The following is a 23,328-nucleotide window of genomic DNA, read 5'->3' on the forward strand; positions in this document are numbered from 1 at the left end:
CGTGTGCACAAGCTGGGGGTGGGAAGGGGGAGAGAGAGAGAGAGAGAATCTCTGCACCAGTGCGGAGCCTGACGTGGGTCTCAGTCTCATGACCCTGAGATCATGACCTGAGCCGAAATCAAGAGTCTGATGCTAAACCAACTGAGCCACCCAGGTGCCCCTCTGCATATTAGATTTTTAATGGATGCCTGCTAATTGTTTTTTTAAAGGTTGCTAAATATTTTTGTCTATTTATTATAAGGCCAAAAGGTATTTCTCTAAGGAAGTCTAGAAAGTTTTCAAAAGCTAAGCATTATAAGGTATGAAATAAATTAACAGAAACACATTTATTTGAAAATATACCACCAACCACAAATATGTGATTGTGTGTATAGACGTTGACAGGTTGTTAGTCTGAGCTAGATTTATTTTGGGGAATGATCTGGGTGTTATGACTTACTGCTAGTGTAAGAAAAGAATCTAATCTTAGCGATTTTTATTAATAAAATGAGTTTTGAAGAAAGATTCAGCAGGAAATAAACTTAACAAAATTTAACTTTGTGAAACTTATGTTTATAGCTGAACTTGGTGACTATGATCTTGCTGAGCATAGTCCTGAACTTGTATCTGAGTTCAGGTTTGTGCCGATTCAGACTGAAGAGATGGAGCTGGCTATTTTTGAGAAATGGAAGGAATACAGGTACTTGACATTTGATCACACTTTTCTTTAACATGGCCACAATGATTTTATATTTGTTTTCTTCTATTTCTGTTATAAATAAAAAATTTATGTTTATTATTATTTTAAACAATATTAATTTTTAAATTTCAGAGGTCAGACACCAGCACAAGCTGAAACCAATTACCTGAATAAAGCCAAATGGTTAGAAATGTATGGGGTTGATATGCATGTGGTCAAGGTAAGTACTGTGTTGTGATGCTTTTTAAAAAGTTTATTCCTTCAAGATTCAAGGTAACTATGGCATTTTTCTATGAGGGAATGCACGGAGATGGCATAGTATAGCACTGGGTACTTTGGATGTGTTATAAACGTTGAGATTAAATATGAGAATCTCACATAAAGTCTCATTGTAAGAAAGAAGAGAAACAACCAAAATCTCCAAAAAGGTATATCTGTGCTTTTAAGGTGTTATTATTATATTTTTTAGATTTTTAAACCACTTTTTATTCTTTCACCTCATATTCATATCATCTTCTATCACTTAAGCTGAGTAGACTATTTTTTTTTTTTTTAAAGATTTTATTTATTTGACAGAGACACAGTGAGAGAGGGAACCCGAGCAGGGGGAGTGGGAGAGGGAGAAGCAGGCTTCCCGCTGAGCAGGGAGCCGACGTGGGGCTCAGTCCCAGGATCCTAAGATCATGACCTGAGCCGGAGGCAGATGCTTAATGACTGAGCCACCCAGGGGCCTCTGAGTAGACGGTTTAAAAATTAAAATAATTTAGGAAGCAAAGTAGAAAATATATAGTTGAGAGGACTTTGATAAGTATGTTATACAGCTTGTATGGTTATTTAAATTACTAAAATTAAGACTAAATTTTCCAGAGAGGCAGTCTTTTTAAAATTTTGTAATTTAAATGGTAAATAGAATACAGACAGAATCTGCAAAGAACTTTCTTTGTAGTGGAAGTATACCACAGTGTATTTTCAGTGATAACATACTTTAAGACTATGTTGTTACAGTAAAGTAAATGTATGCATGAATTTCCCTGAGAATGTTATTTTGGGTGTTCTGATTGTTGAAAACACTTTGCATATTAATATTAGCCTGTATATAGTTAATATAATTCAGTGTGAAAATAAACTGTTTGTGAACATGTGGAGTCTGTCTAATGCAAATCTAACACATTTTGTTCTCCTTAAATTAGGCTAGAGATGGGAATGACTATAGCTTGGGACTGACTCCAACAGGAGTCCTTGTTTTCGAAGGAGAGACCAAAATTGGCTTATTTTTTTGGTAAGCAGAGTTAATGTTACAGATACTTATTGTTTTGTTTTTTTAATGAGTAAAAAACATCTCTGTCAAGTTAGTACATAAAATTGAGTTTGAAAATAAAATTCTGAAAAGATTGTAAATGAAAAGCTATATTCTCCCATCATGCTCCTTACCCATCTTTAGTCCCACCCCCCAGAAGTAAATTTTAAACTCTTCCATCCATTTTTCCATTAGTTTCAGGGTATGTCAGCATACATCTCTTGATATATTTTATATTTTTACATGTTTTAAGTGTCCACGAGGACACTCTGCTGTTATGTAGTTATATCACTGTTTTTAGTACTTCTTATTCCACAGGCAGTTTCATTACTCTCTACTCCGTGGTGTGTAAAAGGAGGATATTTACCCCTCCCTTTAAGCTGTGCTTCTCTTTTTAGGTCCCAACTTCTATCATTCATATTTTTAAATTATATTTGCATTTTATATCGAGGATAGATTTTTTTTAAGATTTTTTTTTAGAGATTTATTTATTTGACAGAGATCACAAGTAGGCAGAGAGGCAGGCAGAGGGAGAGGTAGAAGCAGGCTCCCTGCTGAGCAGAGAGCCCGATGTGGGGCTCCATCCCAGGACCCTGAGATCATGACCTGAGCCATAGGCAGACGCTCAACTGACTGAGCCACCCAGGTGCCCCTCGAGGATAGATTTTACTTGGATTTTGTAGCCATAGTTAAGTTCTTCACGTCTTGCCTGGTTTGTTCTAAAAATTGAAATCAGGAAATAGTGTTCATATTGTTATTCCTGTGTTAGAATTGGTGTAGAGCTTCGTAGTGTACCAGTGTTACATACAGGAGCTGAAGATGGGTCCCGGTGTTGTTTACTTCTTCACAGCATGCCAGGATTGTTAGCTCAAAGCCCACCAGCACGAAACTCAAATTCCTATACACCCAATTACTTTGCATATAGCCCAATAGGTATATTTTTAATGACTTAGAGCCTGCCTGCTTTGCATGTCCCACTGTAAGCTGTACCTGACGTCAGCTAGTCTTAGATAAGACAAATCCTGTAACTCTGAAAGACCTCAAACCACTACTGCTGTTCAGAGTTCTCTGACCCAGACACTCCCAGCTTGCTGCTGAATGCCATTGAGTAGACATCTAAGCCTCATCTCTGATTCCCCTCTCCTACAAGTTCCCTTGCCTTCTTCCCCTTATTTGGTGGTAACTTTGTGCAGCCACCTCTGGAAGGTCTCCTGTAGTCAAAGGCTTACCTTCTCATGCATCCCTGTTCAAACACCTTAGTAAAGTTTATTGTACAATACTGCTGTCTCATGATCCTGTCTTTCTTTTGATCAGTCCAGAAATCCTTGAACTCACAACTGGGATTACATTTATTTTTTCCTCTGTAGGTTTTTGTTTTTCCCAAAGTTCTTGGCTCCCCCACCCCCCGCCAAGCCACCACTCTCGCATACCCCACACAACCCTTTGAATTACCTGCCTTTGTCTTATCCTTAGGTTCTTTCAAATCCTCAGGATTGCATTGAATGATTCTTCTGTTCCAGTTGGAACTGTCTGCTCTTCAGGCTACTCTGCAGCTTTTATCTGTTTCCTCAGCTAGGATCCTTTGTGTCTTCTTCCCATGTTTTCCTTTCTTTCCTTTTGTTTATTCCAATCTATATCCTTAAGTACCTGCCTAAGAAAAGAGGGGTGTAGGAGGTAAATTGTTTGAATCCTTGGATACCTTAAAATGGTTTATTCTTCTCTTATGCTTTCTTTCTTTTTTTTTTTTTTAAAGATTTTATTTATTTATGTGACAGAGAGAGACACAGCGAGAGAGGGAACACAAGTAGGGGGAGTGGGAGAGGGAGAAGCAGGCTTCCCGCGGAGCAGGGAGCCCGATGCGGGGCTCGATCCCAGGACCCTGGGATCATGACCTGAGCCGAAGGCAGACGCTTAACCGACTGAGCCACCCAGGCGCCCCTTCTCTTATGCTTTATTGATAATTGGGCTGAGAATAGAATTTTGGGTTGAAGATTATTTTCCCTCAAAAAGTTGAAGATAATATTTCATTTATTTTTGAAAACAAGTGTCTCTGCTAGGGACTTTCTGAGAGACTTCAGTGGAACACCTTCATAATTGTCCCTCTATAGGTGAAGGAGCTCTGGGGTATTTATTTACCCAGTCCTTGAGTGTTAATTCTCTGACACTTATAGCTTGCCCTGTGGGCAGATGGAACACACTTCATGGCCAGAGAATGCTGTAGGTGGTGAGATAAAGAAAGCATCTTTTGTACCACCTCTTTTAAGGTTGTTGTGAGAATCTTTTGAATTAATACATGTAAAACACTTAACAGGAGTACCTGACACTTCATAGGCATTATTATTTGTTACACTTAAATAAGTGCTAGCTCTTCCCCTCCTCCTCTACATGTTATACTTAACTTGTTTAGTACAACTCTTGTAAACAAGTTATGTCTTACAATTATATACATATATATAATTTTTAAAGACTTTATTTGACAAAGAGAGACACAGCGAGAGAGGGAACACAAGCAGGAGAGTGGGAGAGGGAGAAGCAGGCCTCCCGCAGGGCAGGGAGCCCAATGCGGGGCTCGATCCCAGGACCCTGGGATCATGACCTGAGCTGAAGGCAGACGCCCAATGACTGAGCCACCCAGGCGCCCCTACAATTATATCTTTTATATAGATTATATTTGAAAATTAGAATGAGAGTTGTATTGTTTTGACATTCACAGTTTATAAAAGTACAGAGTTCACATGTGGTAGGTTGTTGAGGATTTCAGTACAGGTGGGAGATAGAGTTGGAAAAGGGGCTATAAAGTGAGGTTTAAAAAAATTTTTTTTTTTTTTTTTTAAAGATTTTATTTATTTATTTGAGACAGAGAGAATGAGAGACAGAGAGCATGAGAGGGAGGAGGGTCAGAGGGAGAAGCAGACTCCCTGCCGAGCAGGGAGCCCGATGCGGGACTCGATCCCGGGACTCCAGGATCATGACCTGAGCCGAAGGCAGTCGCTTAACCAACTGAGCCACCCAGGCGCCCTAAAAATTTTTTTTTTATAAGATTATAGATGTACTTCTCAAACCAAAATTGATACAGAAAATAGAGTTGAAGGCTCTAATCAAGAATTTGTTTTCCTTTATGCCTTTTAACAAAGCTCTATAGTCTTTTCTATATCTAGTTCTTATGCTCGTGCTTTACACTAGGCCTTGAGAATCTCTTGTACCATAGCTGGCAGCCTATAAAATACATGTATGGATTTCCTCATTTTCTTTTTTTCTTAACATTTTTAATGTCTGATATATGTGCAGCATTGGTTTTATTAGAGATACTGCTTTTGAAATGTTTTTTTCTGTTATCCTAAATATTTTTTAGATTAGAGGCTTTGTTGGTGGGCAGTACAGGTTATGTCTATCCTATTACCAGTTTTCATTTCAGCAGTTAGATGATTAATATGCTAGAAGTAACAACAAACATTTTCTTTTAATTTAGAGGACATTTACTTGAAATCTGGCTTTTATTCTGATATTGTTATAGGCCCAAGATAACCAGATTGGATTTTAAGAAGAATAAATTAACCCTGGTGGTTGTAGAAGATGATGATCAGGTAGGAACTTTACATTACTTTTTTTTTTTTTTTTTAAGATTTTATTTATTTGAGAGAGACAAAGATGCATTACTTTTTAAACAATGATGATGTTATGTGGTAACTCAAGTCTAATAATCTTTAGTAAAGCCTTCTAAATTAAGGATTACTTTTTTTTTTTTATGTTAACTCTAGCTCCTAATTATTAGATACCCGCAACATGGATGTATCTCAAATGCATTATGCTAGGTGAAAGAAGCCAGACTCAGAAGATAATGACTTGTATGGTTTCATTTATATGACGATCTGGGAAGGGCCGACCTGTAGTAATAGAACAAATCACTGATTGTTTGGGATTAGGGAGAATGGGGAGGCCTGCCTACAAAGGAACAGCATAGAGAATTTGGAGGCATGAGAGAACTATTCTGTAACCTGATTTTGGTGGTAGTTGCTAGACTCCATGCATTTGTCAGAACTCGCAGAATTATGAATAAATAAAAGTAACTTTATTGCATGCAAAGAAATAAATTGAAAAACATATATTCATGTAGATGGATATAGATAAAAGCAAGTTGGGCAAATGTCAAAAAGACTTGGATGCACATGGTGTGTGAGAAGGACTATTTAACAGAGAACCTAAAAGAAGATTCTGAAAATTAAAACAGTAATTTTGCAAGTTTCAAGTTTTCTTTCTTTTTTTTTTTTATTAAAGATTTTATTTATTTATTTGACAGAGAGAGAGATAGCAAGAGCAGGAACACAAGCAGGGGGAGTGGGAGAGGGAGAAGCAGGCTTCCTGCCGAGCAAGGAGCCCGATGTGGGACTTGATCCCGGGACCCTGGGATCATGACCTGAGCCAAAGGCAGACGCTTAACGACTGAGCCACTCAGGTGCCCAAGTTTCAAGTTTTATCACCAAGGTATATGCAAAGGATTGCCCCGTCACACAGCTTAGAAGGAAATCAAAGAGGCAATAGAGCATTTTAAAAGGAAATCTATTGATGGTACAGAGGATAATCATTATATTATCAACAAATGAATTGAGAATGACTCAGAAGAGGCAGATTTCATATCTAAAAACTTATTTTACAGATATTTTCCTTTTTATGTAAGCATTGTGTGATTCAGTGATATTTGTCTCTAAACCTAAAGGCAGTCCTGAAGAAGAATAAAATATAATTCTATGTGATAAGGAAATATGGTCATAATTGGTGACACTTGTTCTCATTTGGGCCATAAGATAATTGTGCATCTTACAATTAGTGGCATTTTAGATTTGATCTTACATAGTATTAGCCTTTTGGATCTCTTTTTGAAGGTATTTTATACACGCATACACACACGCACGCAAATGTGTATATCAGTTCTTTTTTATACAGAAGTTACTATGCCTTTAAACTGTTCTGTACTAATTCTTTTTAAACTTCACATTATAACTTCTGGAATCTTCCATATGACTATATAGAATGCTGCCTTTTTTTTTTTTTTTTTTTTTTTAGATTTTTTTTTTTTTTCAGTGAGAGAGGGGAAACAAGAACGGGGGGGGGGGGGGGGGGGGAGGGAGAAGCAGGCTTCCCGCTGAGCAGGAAGCCCGATGTGAGACTTGATCCCAGGATCCTAGGATCATGACCTGAGCCGAAGGCAGACGCTTAACGACTGAGCCACCCAGGCGCCCTAGAATGCTTCTTTGTTCTTGTTTAAAAAACAAACTAAACTGCATAGTTTCTACTGTATGGGTGTACCCTAATTTATTTAATAAATTCTCAGTTAACATTCAGTACATATGCATGAATTTATACATTGGCAAGTGTCTGTAGGATAATTTCCTGCAGGTGGATTTGCTGGTTCAAATGTGCATTTGTCCTGGGTACAGAGATCTATCAAAGATGAAACCTCTTTCCTCAGAATAAGTTGTCACATTTTTATCTGGAAGGTGAAGAATGGAATTTCATTGTAGGTTTGATTTTTATTGCTGTTTATTATGAGTGATATTGAACAACTTTTCATACATTTGAGTTCTTTGTATTTCCTTTTCTCCAAACTCTTTATTCATACATATCCTTTGCATATTTTGTCATTTGGCCTTTTTCTTACTGGTTTTACCCTTTGTCATAGAAACTGTAAATATTTTATCTAATAGTTGTTTGTCTTTTAACATTCCTTATTATGATTTTTGCCATGTACTTAAAAAACATTTATTTTTTTTTAAGATTTTATTTATTTATTTGACAGAGACATAGCGAGAGGGAACACAAGCAGGGGGAGTGGGAGAGGGAGAAGCAGGCTTCCCACTGAGCAGGGAGCCCGATGTGGGGCTCGATCCCAGGACCCTGGGATCATGACCTGAGCCAAAGGCAGAGCCTTAATGACTGAGCCACCCAGGCACCACAAAAAAATTTTAAATAGGCAAATTTATCAATCTTTCAAGGCAGTCTTTCAAGGATTTTTCCTGCTTTGAGGTTATACGCTTTCCCATGTTTTTTTCTGTGTGTATTTTTTGTTGGTAAGTTTTATTGAAGTGTAACATACATTCAGATAAGTGCAAAAACAAGTGTGCAGCTTGTTGGATTTTCACAAACACCTGTATGGCCAGCACCCAGATGGAGAAAAAAATAGAACACTGGCAGAATGATATGCTCTCCTTTGTGCCTCCCACCAGGTACAGGCCTCCAAGGGTAACAACTGTTCTCCTGACTTTAACACCATACATTGGTTTTTGTTTATATTTTGAACTTTATCTAAATGAAACCTGACTATTCCCTTTGTGTCTGACTTATGTATTTAAACAATGCATTTGTGAGCCGCAGCCCTCTTGTAGCAGGTTGCTATAATTGGCTCATTCTTACTGTTATATAGTATTCCATTTTATGTATAGACCACACTTTTTTTTTTTTTAAAGATTTTATTTATTTATTTGACAGATAGCGAGAGAGGGAACACAAGCAGGGGGAGTGGGAGAGGGGGAAGCAGGCCTCCCGCGGAGCAGGGAGCCCAATGTGGGACTCAATCCCAGGACCCTGGGATCATGGCCCGAGCCGAAGGCAGACGCTGAGCCACCCAGGCGCCCCTAGACTACACTTATTTATCCATCCTGCTGTTGATGGACATTTGAGTTGTTAGTTTTCGTCACTTAGGAGTGCTGCTAAGACTAGGATATGCATGTGTTTGGCTTTTGTGGATACTACCAAACTGTTTTCAAAAAGTGTTTATACAAGTTTACATTCTCACCTGCAGTATAAGAGAGTTCCATTTGTTCTTTTTTTTGCTAATGTTTGATACTCTCTTTTTTCATGTTAGCCATTCTGGTGGTAGAATGATTTTGTGGTTTTCATGTGCATTCCCCTGATGATTATTTGTTCAGCACTTATTTATATATTTATTGAATATTTGGGTATTCTCTTTTGTGCTTGTTCAAGTCTTTTGCTCATTTTTCTATTGGGTCATGTGCTTTTTTCCTCCTTGAAGTTCTTCATATATTCTGAACATCAGTTCTTTGCAGATATATGTGTTGTAAGTAGCTTCTCCTTGGCTTGCCTTTTGACTCCCTTAATAGTATGTTTTGGGTAGAGCATCTTAATTTTAAAGTAATAGAATTCATAAATTTTTTCCATTGTGGTCGGTACTTTCTGAGTCTTAAAATTTAAGAATCTTTGCCTATATCAGAGTCATGAGGAAACTACATATGGAGTTTATGTAATATTTTAAAATGACAGAATAGTTTAACTTATATTGAAAGTATACTGGAAAGTACAAAAAATATCATAAATGTAATATCCATGTCACTCATCTAGATTAACACTTTCGTCATTGCTGCTTCAGACTTATCTCTTAGAAATAGGTAAATTAATAACAGTTTATTCAGTATAGCTGAGGTCTAACCCTCTAGTTTGTCCCTTTCTTTCCTGTAGCTGGCCATCATTCTTGGAGGGTATCATTCTCATACTTTCTTTTTCCAAATATAAATACATCATAATACATGGTGGAATTGTTTTGAAAGTTTACATAAATCATATATATATATATTTTTTTATTTTTGCAGTTTCCTTATTTCACCTAAACAGGTGTAGCCATGTAGACCAGTTCATTCATTTTAACTTACATATTCTGTAATATGAATAAACAATAGTACATTCATCTTTTATTCATTTATCTTTTTGTATAGTTTTAAAAGATGTTATTTATTTGATAATTTCTCTTGGACATTTCGGGTTTTATGCCAATTTTTACTATTATAAATGAGATTGTGAAGAAAATATATGGGTATAAATTTTGGTGTTAAAATCTTTTACCTTAGAGAGATGGTAAAGCTTAGTTGTTACAAACAGGTTCTGGAGGACAAATAGTTAGGTTCAAATTCTGGTTTCCTCTTTGTGACCTTGGGCTTTATTTCTTGAGCTTCAGTTTCCTTATCTGTGAAATGATGCTAATGATATTATCTGCTCATTGAATTAATCCATATGAAATCCTTAGAAAAATGCCTGTAATGTTAATTATTATCATTAGATTCCTGCGAGTATGGTTACTGTGACGAGGAATGTGCACATTTTTAAGTTTTTTGATATATATTGCCAGATCTTGTATGATCCTTTACATTATAAATATATATCCCAAAGCCTCAGTTTTTGTTTCTCTGAGAAATGAGACCACTTAAGTAGGGAGGACCCCTTTAGGAATAATTTTATATTGGCTGTGAAAGTGGACAGCTTGATTTCAACTCTGCCTTTTTACGTAGGTAGCTAGAGAGAGTGAGTTTCAGGGAGCAAACTAGATGCTTTATTATTTGGTTCTTGGTATTGCTGTGGTTGTATTTGTAGCTGAGTTACAAGGGGCAGAACTGTTGGACCTAATAATTACCTGTCTTTACATCCTTTTCTTTTTCAGGGCAAAGAGCAGGAACATACATTTGTCTTTCGATTGGATCATCCAAAAGCATGCAAACATTTATGGAAGTGTGCTGTGGAACATCATGCATTCTTTCGTCTCCGAGGCCCGGTCCAAAAGAATTCTCATCGATCGGGATTTATTCGACTAGGATCACGATTTAGATATAGGTGAATGTCAATAGCTGCTTGCTATATCTTATGTTCTTTCATAAAGCCAAGAAGTTTAGGCTAACTTCTCATTTTACAGATGTAGAAACCAAGGCATAGAGAAACAAAGTGGTTTGCCAGTGTTTTCACTGACCAAAATAAAAGACAAAGTGGTATTGTTATTGGTTGTAATTTCCTGAATAGACAGGAAAGCATTATACTGGTATCACGGATTTTATATTCCTCTTAACATTTACTTTATAGATTAACCCCCAGATTAAATTCATATAACAAGAGCTTTAAGGAGTCTTCATGCAATAGCTGACTGCCATATAGAAAAAGGGTATTTGTTCTGCACTGAGAGGAAAATTAATCCTGGGTAACATTTCTGGTCCTTTATAAACCTGAAGTTACGTTATTTTTATGGACTCCTTGTGTGTTGGTCATAAGTTAAAAATGTTTTGGTTTACCTGAGAGTAGATTATTGATTATGAGTTTTCAACATGCCCCGAGAGTCACTGTGATTTAAAAAACAAATGGATAATAATCAGTATTGTGGCAAGTTGATTGTGTGGAATTCATGAAAGTAGAGCTTCTGTTCTACCTATGTTAAAAGTGAGGAGGCATTTCTTAAGAAAATTTGAATGAAAATCAAAGAGAGTGGGAAAATAGTTTTAAATATTTCTGGAAAGTTTCTGAAAAGTGTATCACAATTAGAAAAAAATAACAAAATCTTGAGTTAATAGCAAACTGCATGAGGTGAGTGAATGGGGAGAGGAAAGGAGTTGCATAAGATACAGATATTCCAAAGTTATTCAATACGTTCCTAGGCACATGCATGCTTAGGAAAAAACAATATAATTTGCATGTTGCATATTTCACACAAGCCTAAAGAGTAGAAAAATGATGTGGTAAAAAGAGACATCAAGGCTATTAGTAGTAGTTACTTCAGGATGAAGCTCAGGATGGTTCGTTTAAGGACTAACTTAATGTAGACTTTCTCTCATAGGTATCTGATTACTGTAGGCCTCAAATTCTCTTACTCCTCTTAATATGCCTCATTTATTTTAGTGGAAAAACTGAATATCAGACCACAAAAACCAATAAACCAAGAAGATCAACATCCTTTGAAAGAAGACCCAGCAAACGATACTCTAGACGAACTCTACAAATGAAAGGTGAGATGCAACCTTGTTTCAAAAGACTATTCTTCCTTGATAGTCCATCATGTGCTGGAAATGTTTACTTGAAAGGAAGTTACCTCAACCTTAAGTTAATTCCAGTCAACTGTGAAGTACCCTTACTAACTTTGGTTATGACACAATCAATATAAGAAAATAGAAGGGGGTGCCTGGGTGGCTCAGTCATCTGCCTTCAGCTCGGATTAAGCGTCTGCCTTCAGCTCGGGTCATGATCTCAGGGTCCTGGGTTTGAGTCCTGCATCAGGCTCCCTGCTTAGCGGGGAGTCTGCTTCTCCCTCTACCCCTACCCCCTGCTCGTGATCTCTCTCTCTCTCAAATAAATAAATAAATAAATAAAATCCTTTTTTAAAAAAAGAAAAAATAGAAAGAAAAATTGCCTGTATTGTTGTTGAGATTAAACTTTATGTTAATCCCAATTCAGGTACTATTTTGAGTTTGTGTTCGGTTTTTGTTCATATTAACTATTTTAGTTCTATAGAGTAACACTTTCCCTTCTCTTTTTGACTTCCAGATTTCATTAATAATAATCTCCTAAATGCCCTTAAGAACTTAAAAAAAAAAACATTGGTATAGGATGAATAAATTTGAAGTAAAAATTATTTCATATAGTATTATAATATTAGGATTCTTTTAAATAGTGTTTAAATTTAAACATCAATATATATTTAACTTTATGTAATAAAAAGCATGATTTACTTGAGAAACTAAAAGTTATGGTTGGTTTTGAATCTGAGTTAGTATTAAAGTACAGGTTGAGTTTTTAGTATGTCTGACTAGGGTCATCCCAGTTGTCCAGAAACATCTGCCGTGACCTGATGTTTGGCATAAAAAACTCATTTATATTCATAATTTTTGTTTGGTATTACTATAAATTAAAGAATACATAACTTTTAATGAGACCATTTTAGTTCGTGGTGATTTGAAACCCTCAGTTACCTCTTATTTTCCACTGACAGTGTTTTATTGTCACCTCACTCTAGGAGGCTTGCAGGTGGTTCTGTTTTAAAAGAAGATGTTATTTTATTGCTTGTTTTAAAAATGGAAGTAATTGTCATTATTGATTTTAATGATGTGAATCCTAGAACATTTTGTGAAATGACGGTTTTTGAATCTATAATTGGGAAATATGGCTTAAAAACTCCCTAGATTTACTTTTATGAATAGTTAAGCAGTTTACCATGTAAGCGGAAACTAATGGGACATTTTCTTTTTTTTCCTCTGTCAGCAAGTACAGCAAAACCTGAAGAACTCAGGTGAGTAATGACTTACAATTTAGGAACAGAATTTAGAATTTAGCATTTATGTAGTTGCTATCATTAATTAAACAAATATTTGTTGAAGACTTGTCAACGTGTTAAGTTTCCCTGAGCATTGGGACTGTAGCAGGGAACAAAAATATACATAATTCCAGATAAAATTGACACAAAGAAAAATAAAGCAGTTTAAAGAAATAAAGGGCAGGGGTGGGGATGGATGTGTTATTTATAATGAGAATGACATACATTTGTTATTGGCCTGTCACCGAGGATATAAAGATGAATAAATTAGGGTTCTTATGCACAAGGAGCTCAAAGAACAAAGGTTTATTTGCAGATAAGCAATTAATTTTATTCCTGGGATAATCCCCACTTGGTCATGGTGTATAATTCTTTATATCATATGTTGCTGGATTTGGTTCACTAGCATTTTGTTGTGGATTTGTATGTGTGTGTATATATATATTATTTTTTTTTTAAGTTTTTTTTTTTTTTTTAATCTATTTTGACAGAGGGAAAGAGAGAGAGCACAAGCAGGGGGAGTGGCAGGCAGAGGGAGAGGGAGAAGCAGGCTTCCCGCTGAGTAGGGAGCCTGATGCGGGGCTTGATCCCAGGACACTGGGATCATGACCTGAACCGAAGGCAGCTGCTTAACTGACTGAGCCACCCAGGCGCCCCTGTATGTGTATATTTGTTGAAGACACTGGTCTATAGTTTTCCTGTAATTCTGCATCTGATTTCGGTATCAGGATAATTTTGGCTTTACAGAATGAGTTGAAAATGTTTCCTTTCTGTTTGGGGGTGGCGGGGGGAAGAATTTATAAAAGAATTGGCATTCTTCTTTAAAGAATTCACCATTATAAAGGCCATCTTGCCTGGACTTTCTCGTTGTGTAAAGTTTTAAAATTCCTACTTCAGTCTCTTGTTACAGATCCATTCAGATTTTATTTTTCATTTTGACTCAGTTTCTGTCTTTCTGAAATTTGTCCATTTCATCTAAGTTACCTAATTGGTGGCATGCAGTTGTTCATGTTTACTTCCTTTTCCTTTTTATTTCTGTAAGGTTAGTAGTGATGTTCCCTCATTCATTTCTAATTTTAGTAATTTGAGGGTTTTTCCCCCTCCTTGGTCAGCTGAGGTAAAGGTTAGCCCATTTTGTGGGCCTTTTCAAAAAACCCGCTTTTGATTTCACTGATTCTTGTCTGTTTTTCAAGTTTATTAAATTTTGCTCTGATATATTCTTTCTTTTTTTTTAATTTTTAAATTTAAAGTAGGCTTCACGCCCAACATGGGGCTTGAACCCATGACGCCAAGATCAAGAGTTGCATGCTCTACCCACTGAGCCAGCCGGCTGCCTGTGATACATTATTTCATTTCTTATACTTGCTTTAGGTTTAGTTTTTCTCTTTCTGGTGTCTTAATGTGGGAAATTAGGTTATTTGAGATCTTTATTATTTTTTTTTTCTAAATTATTTATTTGAGAGAGAGAGAGAGAGTGTGTGTTGTAGTGGGGGGGGTGCAGCAGGGGACTAGGGTTAGGGACAGGCAGACTCTGTGCTGAGCATGGAGCCCGATGCAAGGCTCGATCTCACGACCCTGACATCATGACCTGAGCCGAAATCAAGAGTTGGGCACTTAGCTGACTGAGCCACCCAGGTTCCCCATTCTTTTTTTTTTTTTTTTAAGATTTTATTTATTTATTAGAGCATGAGCAGGGGGGAGGAGGCAGAGGGAGAGGGAGAAGCAGACTCCCCCGCTGAGCAGGGTGCCTGATGCAGGGCTTGATCCCAGGACCCTGAGATCATGACCTGAGCCAAAGGCAGATGTTTAACCGACTGAGCCACCCAGGTGCCTCCAATTCTTTTTTAATATAAAACATTTATTGCTATAGATTTTCCTCCAACCACTGCTTTAATCACATTCCATGTTTGGTGTGTTTTATTTTCATTTTTATTTATCCCAAATTATTTTCCAGTTTCTCTTTTGATTTCTTCCTTGACCCTTTGGTTACTTGGGAGTGTGCTCCTTGATTTCCACACATTTGTGAATATTTAAAATTTTCCTTTGTTATTTTTTTGTACTTTTACTCTACATGGTTAGAGGACATACTTCATATGATGTTGATCCTTATAAATTTATTGAAACTTTTTTATAGCTTAACATAAGATTTATCTCAGAAAATGGTCTAAACGCACTTGAGAAGAATGTGTATATTCTGTTTTTGAGTGTAATGTTCTTTTTATACTGCTCAGGACTTCTCTTTCATTACTGATCTTTTGCTGAGTTATCCATTATTATTATTTTTTTTTTAAGATTTTATTTATTTATTTGAGAGAGAGAGAGAGAGAGCACATGAGAGGGGGGAGGGTCAGAGGGAGAAGCAGACTCCCGAGCAGGGAGCCCGATGTGGGACTCGATCCTGGGACTTCAGGATCATGACCTGAGCCGAAGGCAGTCGCTCAACCAACTGAGCCACACAGGCGCCCTGAGTTATCCATTATTAAGAGTTAGGTTTTGAAGTCTCCCAGTTATTGTCACTTAGTTGTCTGTTTCTCCCTTTAATTCTTTCAGTTTTTGTTTCATATATTTTGGGGCTTTTTGTTAAGTGCAGATATCTTTATAATTGTTTGGTTCTTTTATTATGATGAAATGTCACTCTTTTTCTCTAGTAATTTTTTTTTGTTTTGAAGTCTTTTTTGTTTGATTGGCAGTCCATTTTTATTCTGGTTGCTTTTCCATGGTATATTACTTTTATCAAATTTGGGAAGTTCTCAGCCATTATTTCTTCAAATGATCTCTTTTCCTTTCTCACCTCTCCTTCTGGGACTCCCATTACATGCCTGTTGTTACATGTGATGGTGTCCCACAGATATCTGAGTTCATTTTTCTTCATTCTTTTTCTTTCTGTTACTCAGACTAGATAATTTCAGGTGACCCATTTCAAGTCATTGATTCTTCCACCTTCTCAAATCTCCTGTTGTGGCCTTTCAGTTAATTTTATATTTCAGTTATTGTACATTTCAAGTTAAGAATTTCCCTATTTGATTCTTATCTATAAATTCTCTGTTTAATGATATTTTCTTTTTGTGGAGACAGTGTTCCCATACTTATTTCTTTAGATTTGATTTTTTAGTTCCTGCACATATTTAAAATAGCTGATTTAAGTGGGTTGCTTGGAGAGTGTTCCATCTTCTTGGCCATACTCATGTGGAGTAAAGCTTTCACCACATTGAACTTGGGGGAGTAGGGAATGAGAGCAAATTGTGACTCAAATGCCAGACTCAGCTCTGAGATTTAGTAGATTTTCTTGAATAAATGTTTATTCACTGATGTATGCTTTTTTTTTTTTTTAAAGATTTTATTTATTTATTCATGAGAGATAGAGAGAGAGAGGCAGAGGCAGAGGGAGAAGCAGGCTCCCTGCGGAGCAGGGAGCCCGATGCGGGACTCGATCCCAGGACCCTGGGATCATGACCTGAGCTGAAGGCAGACGCTTAACTGACTGAGCCACCCAGGCGTCCCCTGATGTATGCTTTTTAATGATTTTTTTTTAAAATAATTTTCCCCAGCTAAATGTTCGTTTCACTGGGGAGAGAGTCCTCAAACCACCATTCCAGAAGTTCTACCTTTTTTTTTTTTTTTTAAGACTTTATTATTTATTTGACAGAGAGACAGCTAGAGAGGGAGGGAACACAAGCAGGGGGAGTGGGAGAGGGAGAAGCAGGCCTCCCGCGGAGCAGGGAGCCCGATGCGGGGCTCGATCCCAGGACCCTGGGATCATGACCTGAGCCGAAGGCAGACACTTAACGACTGAGCCTCCCAGGCACCCCCAGAAATTCTACTTTTGATGATGACTCATTAATTTTAATAGTACATATTACAATGTATAGTTTCATATAATGCTTCTCAACTGTTGGTATATGTCAGTTTCTTGGAATGTCTGTTGAAGTATCAGATTCAGGACATACTTGCAAATCTAGTTAACTCTTGAATTTGTCTACTGTTATATGGCAGATGTATGACTAGAGCTTCTTCAAAAGGAGAAATCGTTTGATTTGGGGTACTGAGTGAGTATGGTCAGCCTCTCCTTGAGATGCCCTTTTTTTTTTTTTTTTTTTCCCCACTTAGAAAACGATTAAAGTTGGGCTGTGATTAGTGATTCATCACAAAAGCACTTCTCCTGAAGTTTCTTTAGCTGTCAGTAGGCTGTTAAAAAATAATGAATCGAGTACGGAGGAAGTGAGCTATTCTCTCTATTGTGAATTTTTAATTGGGTAAAAAACAAAGTTTTCTGCCTTTCCTGAGTTGTACACTTTTACTTTCATTGTAGTTATTTATAAGCTATGCTTTTAAGAAAAATGATGGAGAAATGTTAGAGGTATTCTGTACTTTTTAAACTATTTTGTTTGTTTTTTGTTTAATGGATTATATCTTGCTTACCTGAAAGGGAGGCTGGGACAGAATATTAGAGCTTAAAATAAGAAAGATAACCTGGTGAATTTACCAAAATGTAAACAAAGTATTCAAGCAATAATATATAGTTGAAAAATTAAGGTTTTTATTTGCAAGAATTTGTCCTTTACAATTTTTCTGAGGGGCGCCTGGGTGGCTCAGTCAGTTAAGTGTCTGCCTTTGGCTCAGGTCATGATCTCAGGGTGCTGGGATCGAGCCCCACATTGGGCTCCTTGCTCATCGGGGAGTCTGCTTCTTCCTCTGCTCCTCCTTACCACTCCCCACCCTCCCTACCACTCATGCTTGCGTGCATTCTTTCTCTGTCTCTCTGTCTCAAATAAATGAATAAAATCTTTAAAAAAAAAATTTTTTTTTGGAAATATACATTTCTGACCAAAAACTTAATTAAGTATGACTATATAGTCTGTTTCTTAGAATTAAGATTAATTTAATTTTAATAACTAAGTTTTATTATCTTTGCTTGAAAAATGCTTTTGGCTCACAGACACATGAAAAAGTGCTCAACATCACTCGGCATCAGGGAAATCCAAATCAAAACCTCAATGAGATACCACCTCACACCAGTCAGAATGGCTAAAGTTAACAAGTCAGGAAAGGACAGATGTTGGTGGGGATGCGGAGAAAGGGGAATCCTCCTGCACTGTTGGTGGGAATGCAAGCTGGTGCAGCCACTCTGGAAAACAGTATGGAGGTTCCTCAAAAAGTTGAAAATAGAGCTACCCTACGACCCAGGAATTGCACTATTGGGTATTTACCCCAAAGATACAAATGTAGTGATCCAAAAGGGCATATGCACCCCGATGTTTATAGCAGCAATGTCCACAATAACCAAACTATGGAAAGAGCTTAGATGTCCATCAACAGATGAATGGATACAGAAGATGTGGTACACACACACACTGGAATATTACACAGCCATCAAAAAATGAAATCTTGCCATTTGCAACTATGTGGATGGGACTAGAGGCTATTATGCTAAGTGAAATAAGTCAGTCAGAGAAAGACAAGTATCATATGATCTCACTAACATGAGGAATTTGAGCAACAAGGCAGAGGATCATAGGGGAAGGGAGGGAAAATGAAACAAGATGAAACCAGAGAGGGAGACAAACCATAAGAGACTCTTAATCTCAGGAAACAAACTGAGGGTTGCTGGAGTGGAGGGGGGGCGGGATGGATGGGGTGGCTGGGTGACAGACATTGGGAAGAGTATGTGCTGTGGTGAGCGCTGTGAATTATGTAAGACTGATGAATCACAGACCTGTACCCCTGAAACAAATAATACACTGTACGTTAATAAAAAAAAAAAATAAAAGGAAAAAATGCATTTGGCTCTGGAAAGCACAACAGAAATGGGATATTTAAGCAATGATACTTTATTGTTATTATTTTTTACAATAAACTTTTAGACGTGAAATGTAGAGGGGGACCCAGCTCTCCTGAAGGTTATTTACCACTCTTCATAACACTGCTTGAGAGAACCTGAGTTTGGACTGGCATGAATGCCCTTTCATTTTTGCCCTTGTAGTTCTGTTTGCATGAACAGTTTTGCTCCAGTGAACCAGGGAATACAGTACTGTTTGAAAAAGCACAGCTATTTGACCTAAAAAGCTTCTTGACCTTGTAATGTGCCTATTTGAGTAACAGGTTTTTAAAGTGGCTGATGTCAGCGGTTTTCCTTATACTATTTTATTTCCTAACTATTCCCTATGAGTCTTGACTAGTATAAAGTATCCTAAGAAGAGGTGACATTTTAAAGGATAGATAACATTTCAATGATTAATACTTTTTGTACAGGCTTAGCTGACAGAATCTTGAAGACGGAAAAGAGAGGAAAAAGAAGGAACGGAGGAGGAAGTGATGAATACAGAGAGCATAAGAGCAAAAGGGGTCAGTTATTACAGGTGGTCCTTTGAAAGGGGAAGCTTGGATTAGATCAGTAATGAGAAGTATTCATTCCTACTTTTGTGTTAGTGGAAGTGAAAGAATGTGTAATTATGAGAAAATAGTGCTTTCTACATTTCAAATTATTTGAAAACGGGGCTGTGATCCCATTGAGATCACATATTATAAGCACTTTTTTTCATGTTACTATTCATCTTTTATTTATCACTTGCTGGAGTTATTCTCAGTTAAAGGAAAGCTTCAAAGAGTAACCAAGGGGATCATCCAGCCAAGCAGGTTGGATGAGATTTCATAATATCTGGGATTATGGGTTACTTAAACCAGCATAATGTGTTCTGGGAGCGGTAGCATTAGTCCAAGGAAGTCATGCCTGACAGGTATATTCTTTGCAAATGTCTTGACAACAGTTATACACTAACCAGTATTTTTTTTTTTTGGTCGGTTTTATTTATCACTGTTCTTTGTGTTTTGCTAATATTAATGCATTTAATCCTCCTAACAGTTTCATGCAAATGAAGAACCTGAGGTTTAGAGAATAGAACTAGTGGTAGTGGTACAGCTCAGATTTGAATCCAGGCAATGCTACTGCAAGTTCTGGTGACTCAACTTGTGATAAGATGTAGGTAATAAAAAATAAGATATAAAATTGATTCACTTCTCATCACGTAGCTTTTAGCAAGACCTCTTCATTTTTTTTTTTTTTTAAGATTTTATTCATTTATTTGAGAGAGAGAGCATGAGTGGGGGTGGGCAGGGCGGGTCAGAGGGAGAAGCGGACTCAGGGAGGGAGTCTGATGGTGGGTCTCGATCCCAGCACTCTGGGATCATGACCTGAGCCGACCTGACTTAACCGACTGAGCCACCCAGGCGCCCCAGCCTCTTCGTTCTTGAGTTCTTTCTTAATTGGTTGTCCTTCATCAGATTGTTTTGCTCCCACCCCTCTGAGAAAGGCTCCTAGATGCTGTATTCAGAGTTTGGTTTGAGAAGCTTTGCCCATTTCCTTTTGTCTTTTCTTTTCTGTTTTTTTTTTTAAGATTTTATTTATGTGAGACAGAGCAAGCTGAGGAGGGAGCCTGACATGGGGTTTGATCCCAGGACCCTGAGATCATGACCTGAACTGAAGGCAGATCCTTAACCAACTGAGCCACCCAGGCACCCCTGGCCGTTCCCTTTTACTAGAATGACATCTTGGCTGGGTATAATATTATTATTTATTAAAGAAATATTATTTGTCCGAGAGAGAGAGCACAAGCAGGGGGAGAGGCAGAGGAAGAAGCAGACTCCCTGCTGAGCAAGGAGCCTGATGCAGGACTCGATCCCAGCACCCTGGGATCATGACCTGAGTTGAAGGCAGATGCTTAACCAATTGAGCCACTCAGGTGTCCTTGGGTATAATATTCTTGAATATTTCTATGAGGAGGTCTGTGCCAGCCAGATATTGGCAGTGATTTCCTTTTAATCTCCTTGGGGTACCTTAAGTATTCTTTCCTTATCCAGTAAGGGATTGAATGAATTTAATTCCCTGTCTCATTTTCCTGGAACATAGTGCTCTCATTAAATCTGTAGATTATTTTCTCACTTTCCAGGAATTGTGTGTGTGTGTGTCTATATATATGTATAAAACTTTGAACATATTTTCAGTTACCTTAGTTGAATTTTTTACCTCAGGATACATGTATGCTTATGTTAGAAGTTCTGAAGTCCATAAACTTTTTTTTTTTATTATGTTATGTTAATCACTATACATTACATAATTAGTTTTTGATGTAGTTTTTTATTATGTTAATCACCATACATTACATCATTAGTTTTTAACGTAGTGAAGTCCATAAACTCTTTATTCCCATCATTTTGTTGTGATAATATGTTATCTTTGAATTATTTCATTGAATGTTCTCTTTTTTTAGCTGTCCTGAGGTTTGTTTTTATTATTTTGTTTTAGATTATTTTTTAAGTGCTTTTTTGTGGGAAAGCGATGGAGGAGGGGAATGAATACAGCCTAAACTAAAAATTTAAAAACATAAATCATTTGGAGTAGAAAGCATACAGAGAGGTTTCTGACTTTAAGTTTATACTAAGGCCTTTTAAGTTATAAAATGTTGAGCTGTTGCTGACAGTGGAAAATCTTGAGAGGGTAGGAATATACAAAAGAAGTGACAGGTAAGGGGCACCTGGGTGGCTCAGTTGGTTAAGCGACTGCCTTCGGCTCAGGTCATGATCCTGGAGTCCCGGGATCGAGTCCCGCATCGGGCTCCCTGCTTGGCGGGGAGTCTGCTTCTCCCTCTGACCCTCCTTCCTCTCATGCTCTCTGTCTCTCATTCTCTCTCTCAAATAAATAAATAAAATCTTTAAAAAAAAAAAAGAAGTGACAGATAAGTTTATGTGGATATTTGTGCTCAATGCCTTGAATTTAAGGTATCATTTGTGCTGCTCTTCATTTTGCATCTTTGACAGATACTGTCCAATGAATAAACAAGATTAGTAGTGAACTACACATTTAAAGCACAAAATACAGGTATATGGAAATCTCAAAGGAACAGATTATAGAAAAACAAGTATTTGTCTATAAAAGCAAATGTTTTCTGGGCATCTTACATTTTAGTTTTAGGTTCCAACAGTAATTTTTTCTTTATTTGCAACAAAACAATGCCTTTAAAAATAAAACTACTTTCATTACTGTATGTATAATCTTACAATGTGAAGCCCTCGAATTTTATATATGGTTTTTTTAATAGATATTTTTCTCCATTACAGTGTTCACAATAATGTTTCAACTCAGAGTAACAGCTCCCAACAGGTGAGATCATACTAAGCTTCTAAACACTAGAATACTAGTTAATTATGACAAATAGTGGTATTATTAATTGTATTTTCATAGTGGTGTAACTTTGGGACGGTTTTGTGCGTTTTCTTTTTTTTAATCTGTAAAGTAGATAATGAAACCCTCTGTTATTATCTGAGATGTTGTAAATAGAATAGGTGCTCTATAGAACATTTTCTGTTCCTGTAAATCCTATTTAATGAATAAGATATTAATATTTAGTTAGATTATTATCTATCTCTGAGGTAGTACATAACATTCAAGCATTTGTTTGCACTATGTTGATAGTATTCCATTTTAATGTTCTGTTTATTGGTGAAGAAATCTTTTATCTAGGCAAAATAGATGATTTTTATAATTTTATAATCCACAGGCTTGGGGTGTGAGATCTACTCTGCCTGGGATTCCTTCTGTTCCCTCTGGTCCTGTGCTGGCAGAGATAGAGAATCTTCCAAGGAATCCTGGATTAGACCAGCATGACAGGAAATGGTTTGTTAACTCCTTAAACTGGAATAAAATGTTGCTTGCTTAATGGTATTCTAAATTCCCAACCACGATCTTAGAAGACTTTAAATATGATTGAAAGCAAATTATTCATATTTGTAAGCTGAACAGAAACATATTATTAAACAGTCATACTGGGTTTGGGAAAATAAAGGATATGTATGAAGAAGGGAATGCAATTATTTAATTGAAGAAATCAGATATCTCTCCTTATTTTGGTTAGCATGATTGGAAGTGGTGGGTGGTTCTCTGTTGAAAAGGACTTCAATGCTAGTCAGTAGAACCTTTTTTCAGATCAATAAGGAAAATAAGTTCATCATATGTTATTCCACACAACGTAATGCTAGTGCTTTGGATGTGTTTTTTCATTAAAAACTGAAGATAAGCCAAAAGGGAAACAAGATTATAATCTAAAAAAAATATTTTAATGCTTTTGGGGGATGGAGAGATAATCTGATGACAGAGAAGGTACTTTGTTTAGATTTCCAGGGTCTTTTTTTAAACATTCATAATTAGTACACAAATATGAATACTTTGTGGCTTATTGGAGTGTAATCAGTAGGGTTCATCATTTCCCAAATAAGTGTATGTGGCTTGGA

The 23,328-nt window shown here is 36.9% G+C and overlaps 1 protein-coding gene across 6 annotated transcripts in view; it reads left to right on the forward strand.

Moving 5' to 3' along the window:
* EPB41L5 (erythrocyte membrane protein band 4.1 like 5) overlaps positions 1-23,328 on the forward strand; it is a 143,020-nt gene that overhangs the window by 52,112 nt on the left and 67,580 nt on the right. For all 6 annotated transcript variants that reach the window (XM_035008198.1, XM_035008197.1, XM_035008199.1 and 3 more), the window contains 9 exons: positions 559-679; positions 812-899; positions 1,870-1,958; positions 5,491-5,560; positions 10,420-10,589; positions 11,640-11,746; positions 12,996-13,023; positions 22,159-22,201; positions 22,599-22,714. In XM_035008198.1, coding sequence (XP_034864089.1) covers positions 559-679; positions 812-899; positions 1,870-1,958; positions 5,491-5,560; positions 10,420-10,589; positions 11,640-11,746; positions 12,996-13,023; positions 22,159-22,201; positions 22,599-22,714 — 832 coding nt within the window. The remainder of the gene's footprint in view (positions 1-558; positions 680-811; positions 900-1,869; positions 1,959-5,490; positions 5,561-10,419; positions 10,590-11,639; positions 11,747-12,995; positions 13,024-22,158; positions 22,202-22,598; positions 22,715-23,328) is intronic.

Source organism: Mirounga leonina, unplaced genomic scaffold (genome assembly GCF_011800145.1).
Source record: "Mirounga leonina isolate KUSES-001 unplaced genomic scaffold, KU_Mleo_1.0 Mir_151, whole genome shotgun sequence".
Lineage (NCBI taxonomy): Eukaryota > Metazoa > Chordata > Mammalia > Carnivora > Phocidae > Mirounga > Mirounga leonina.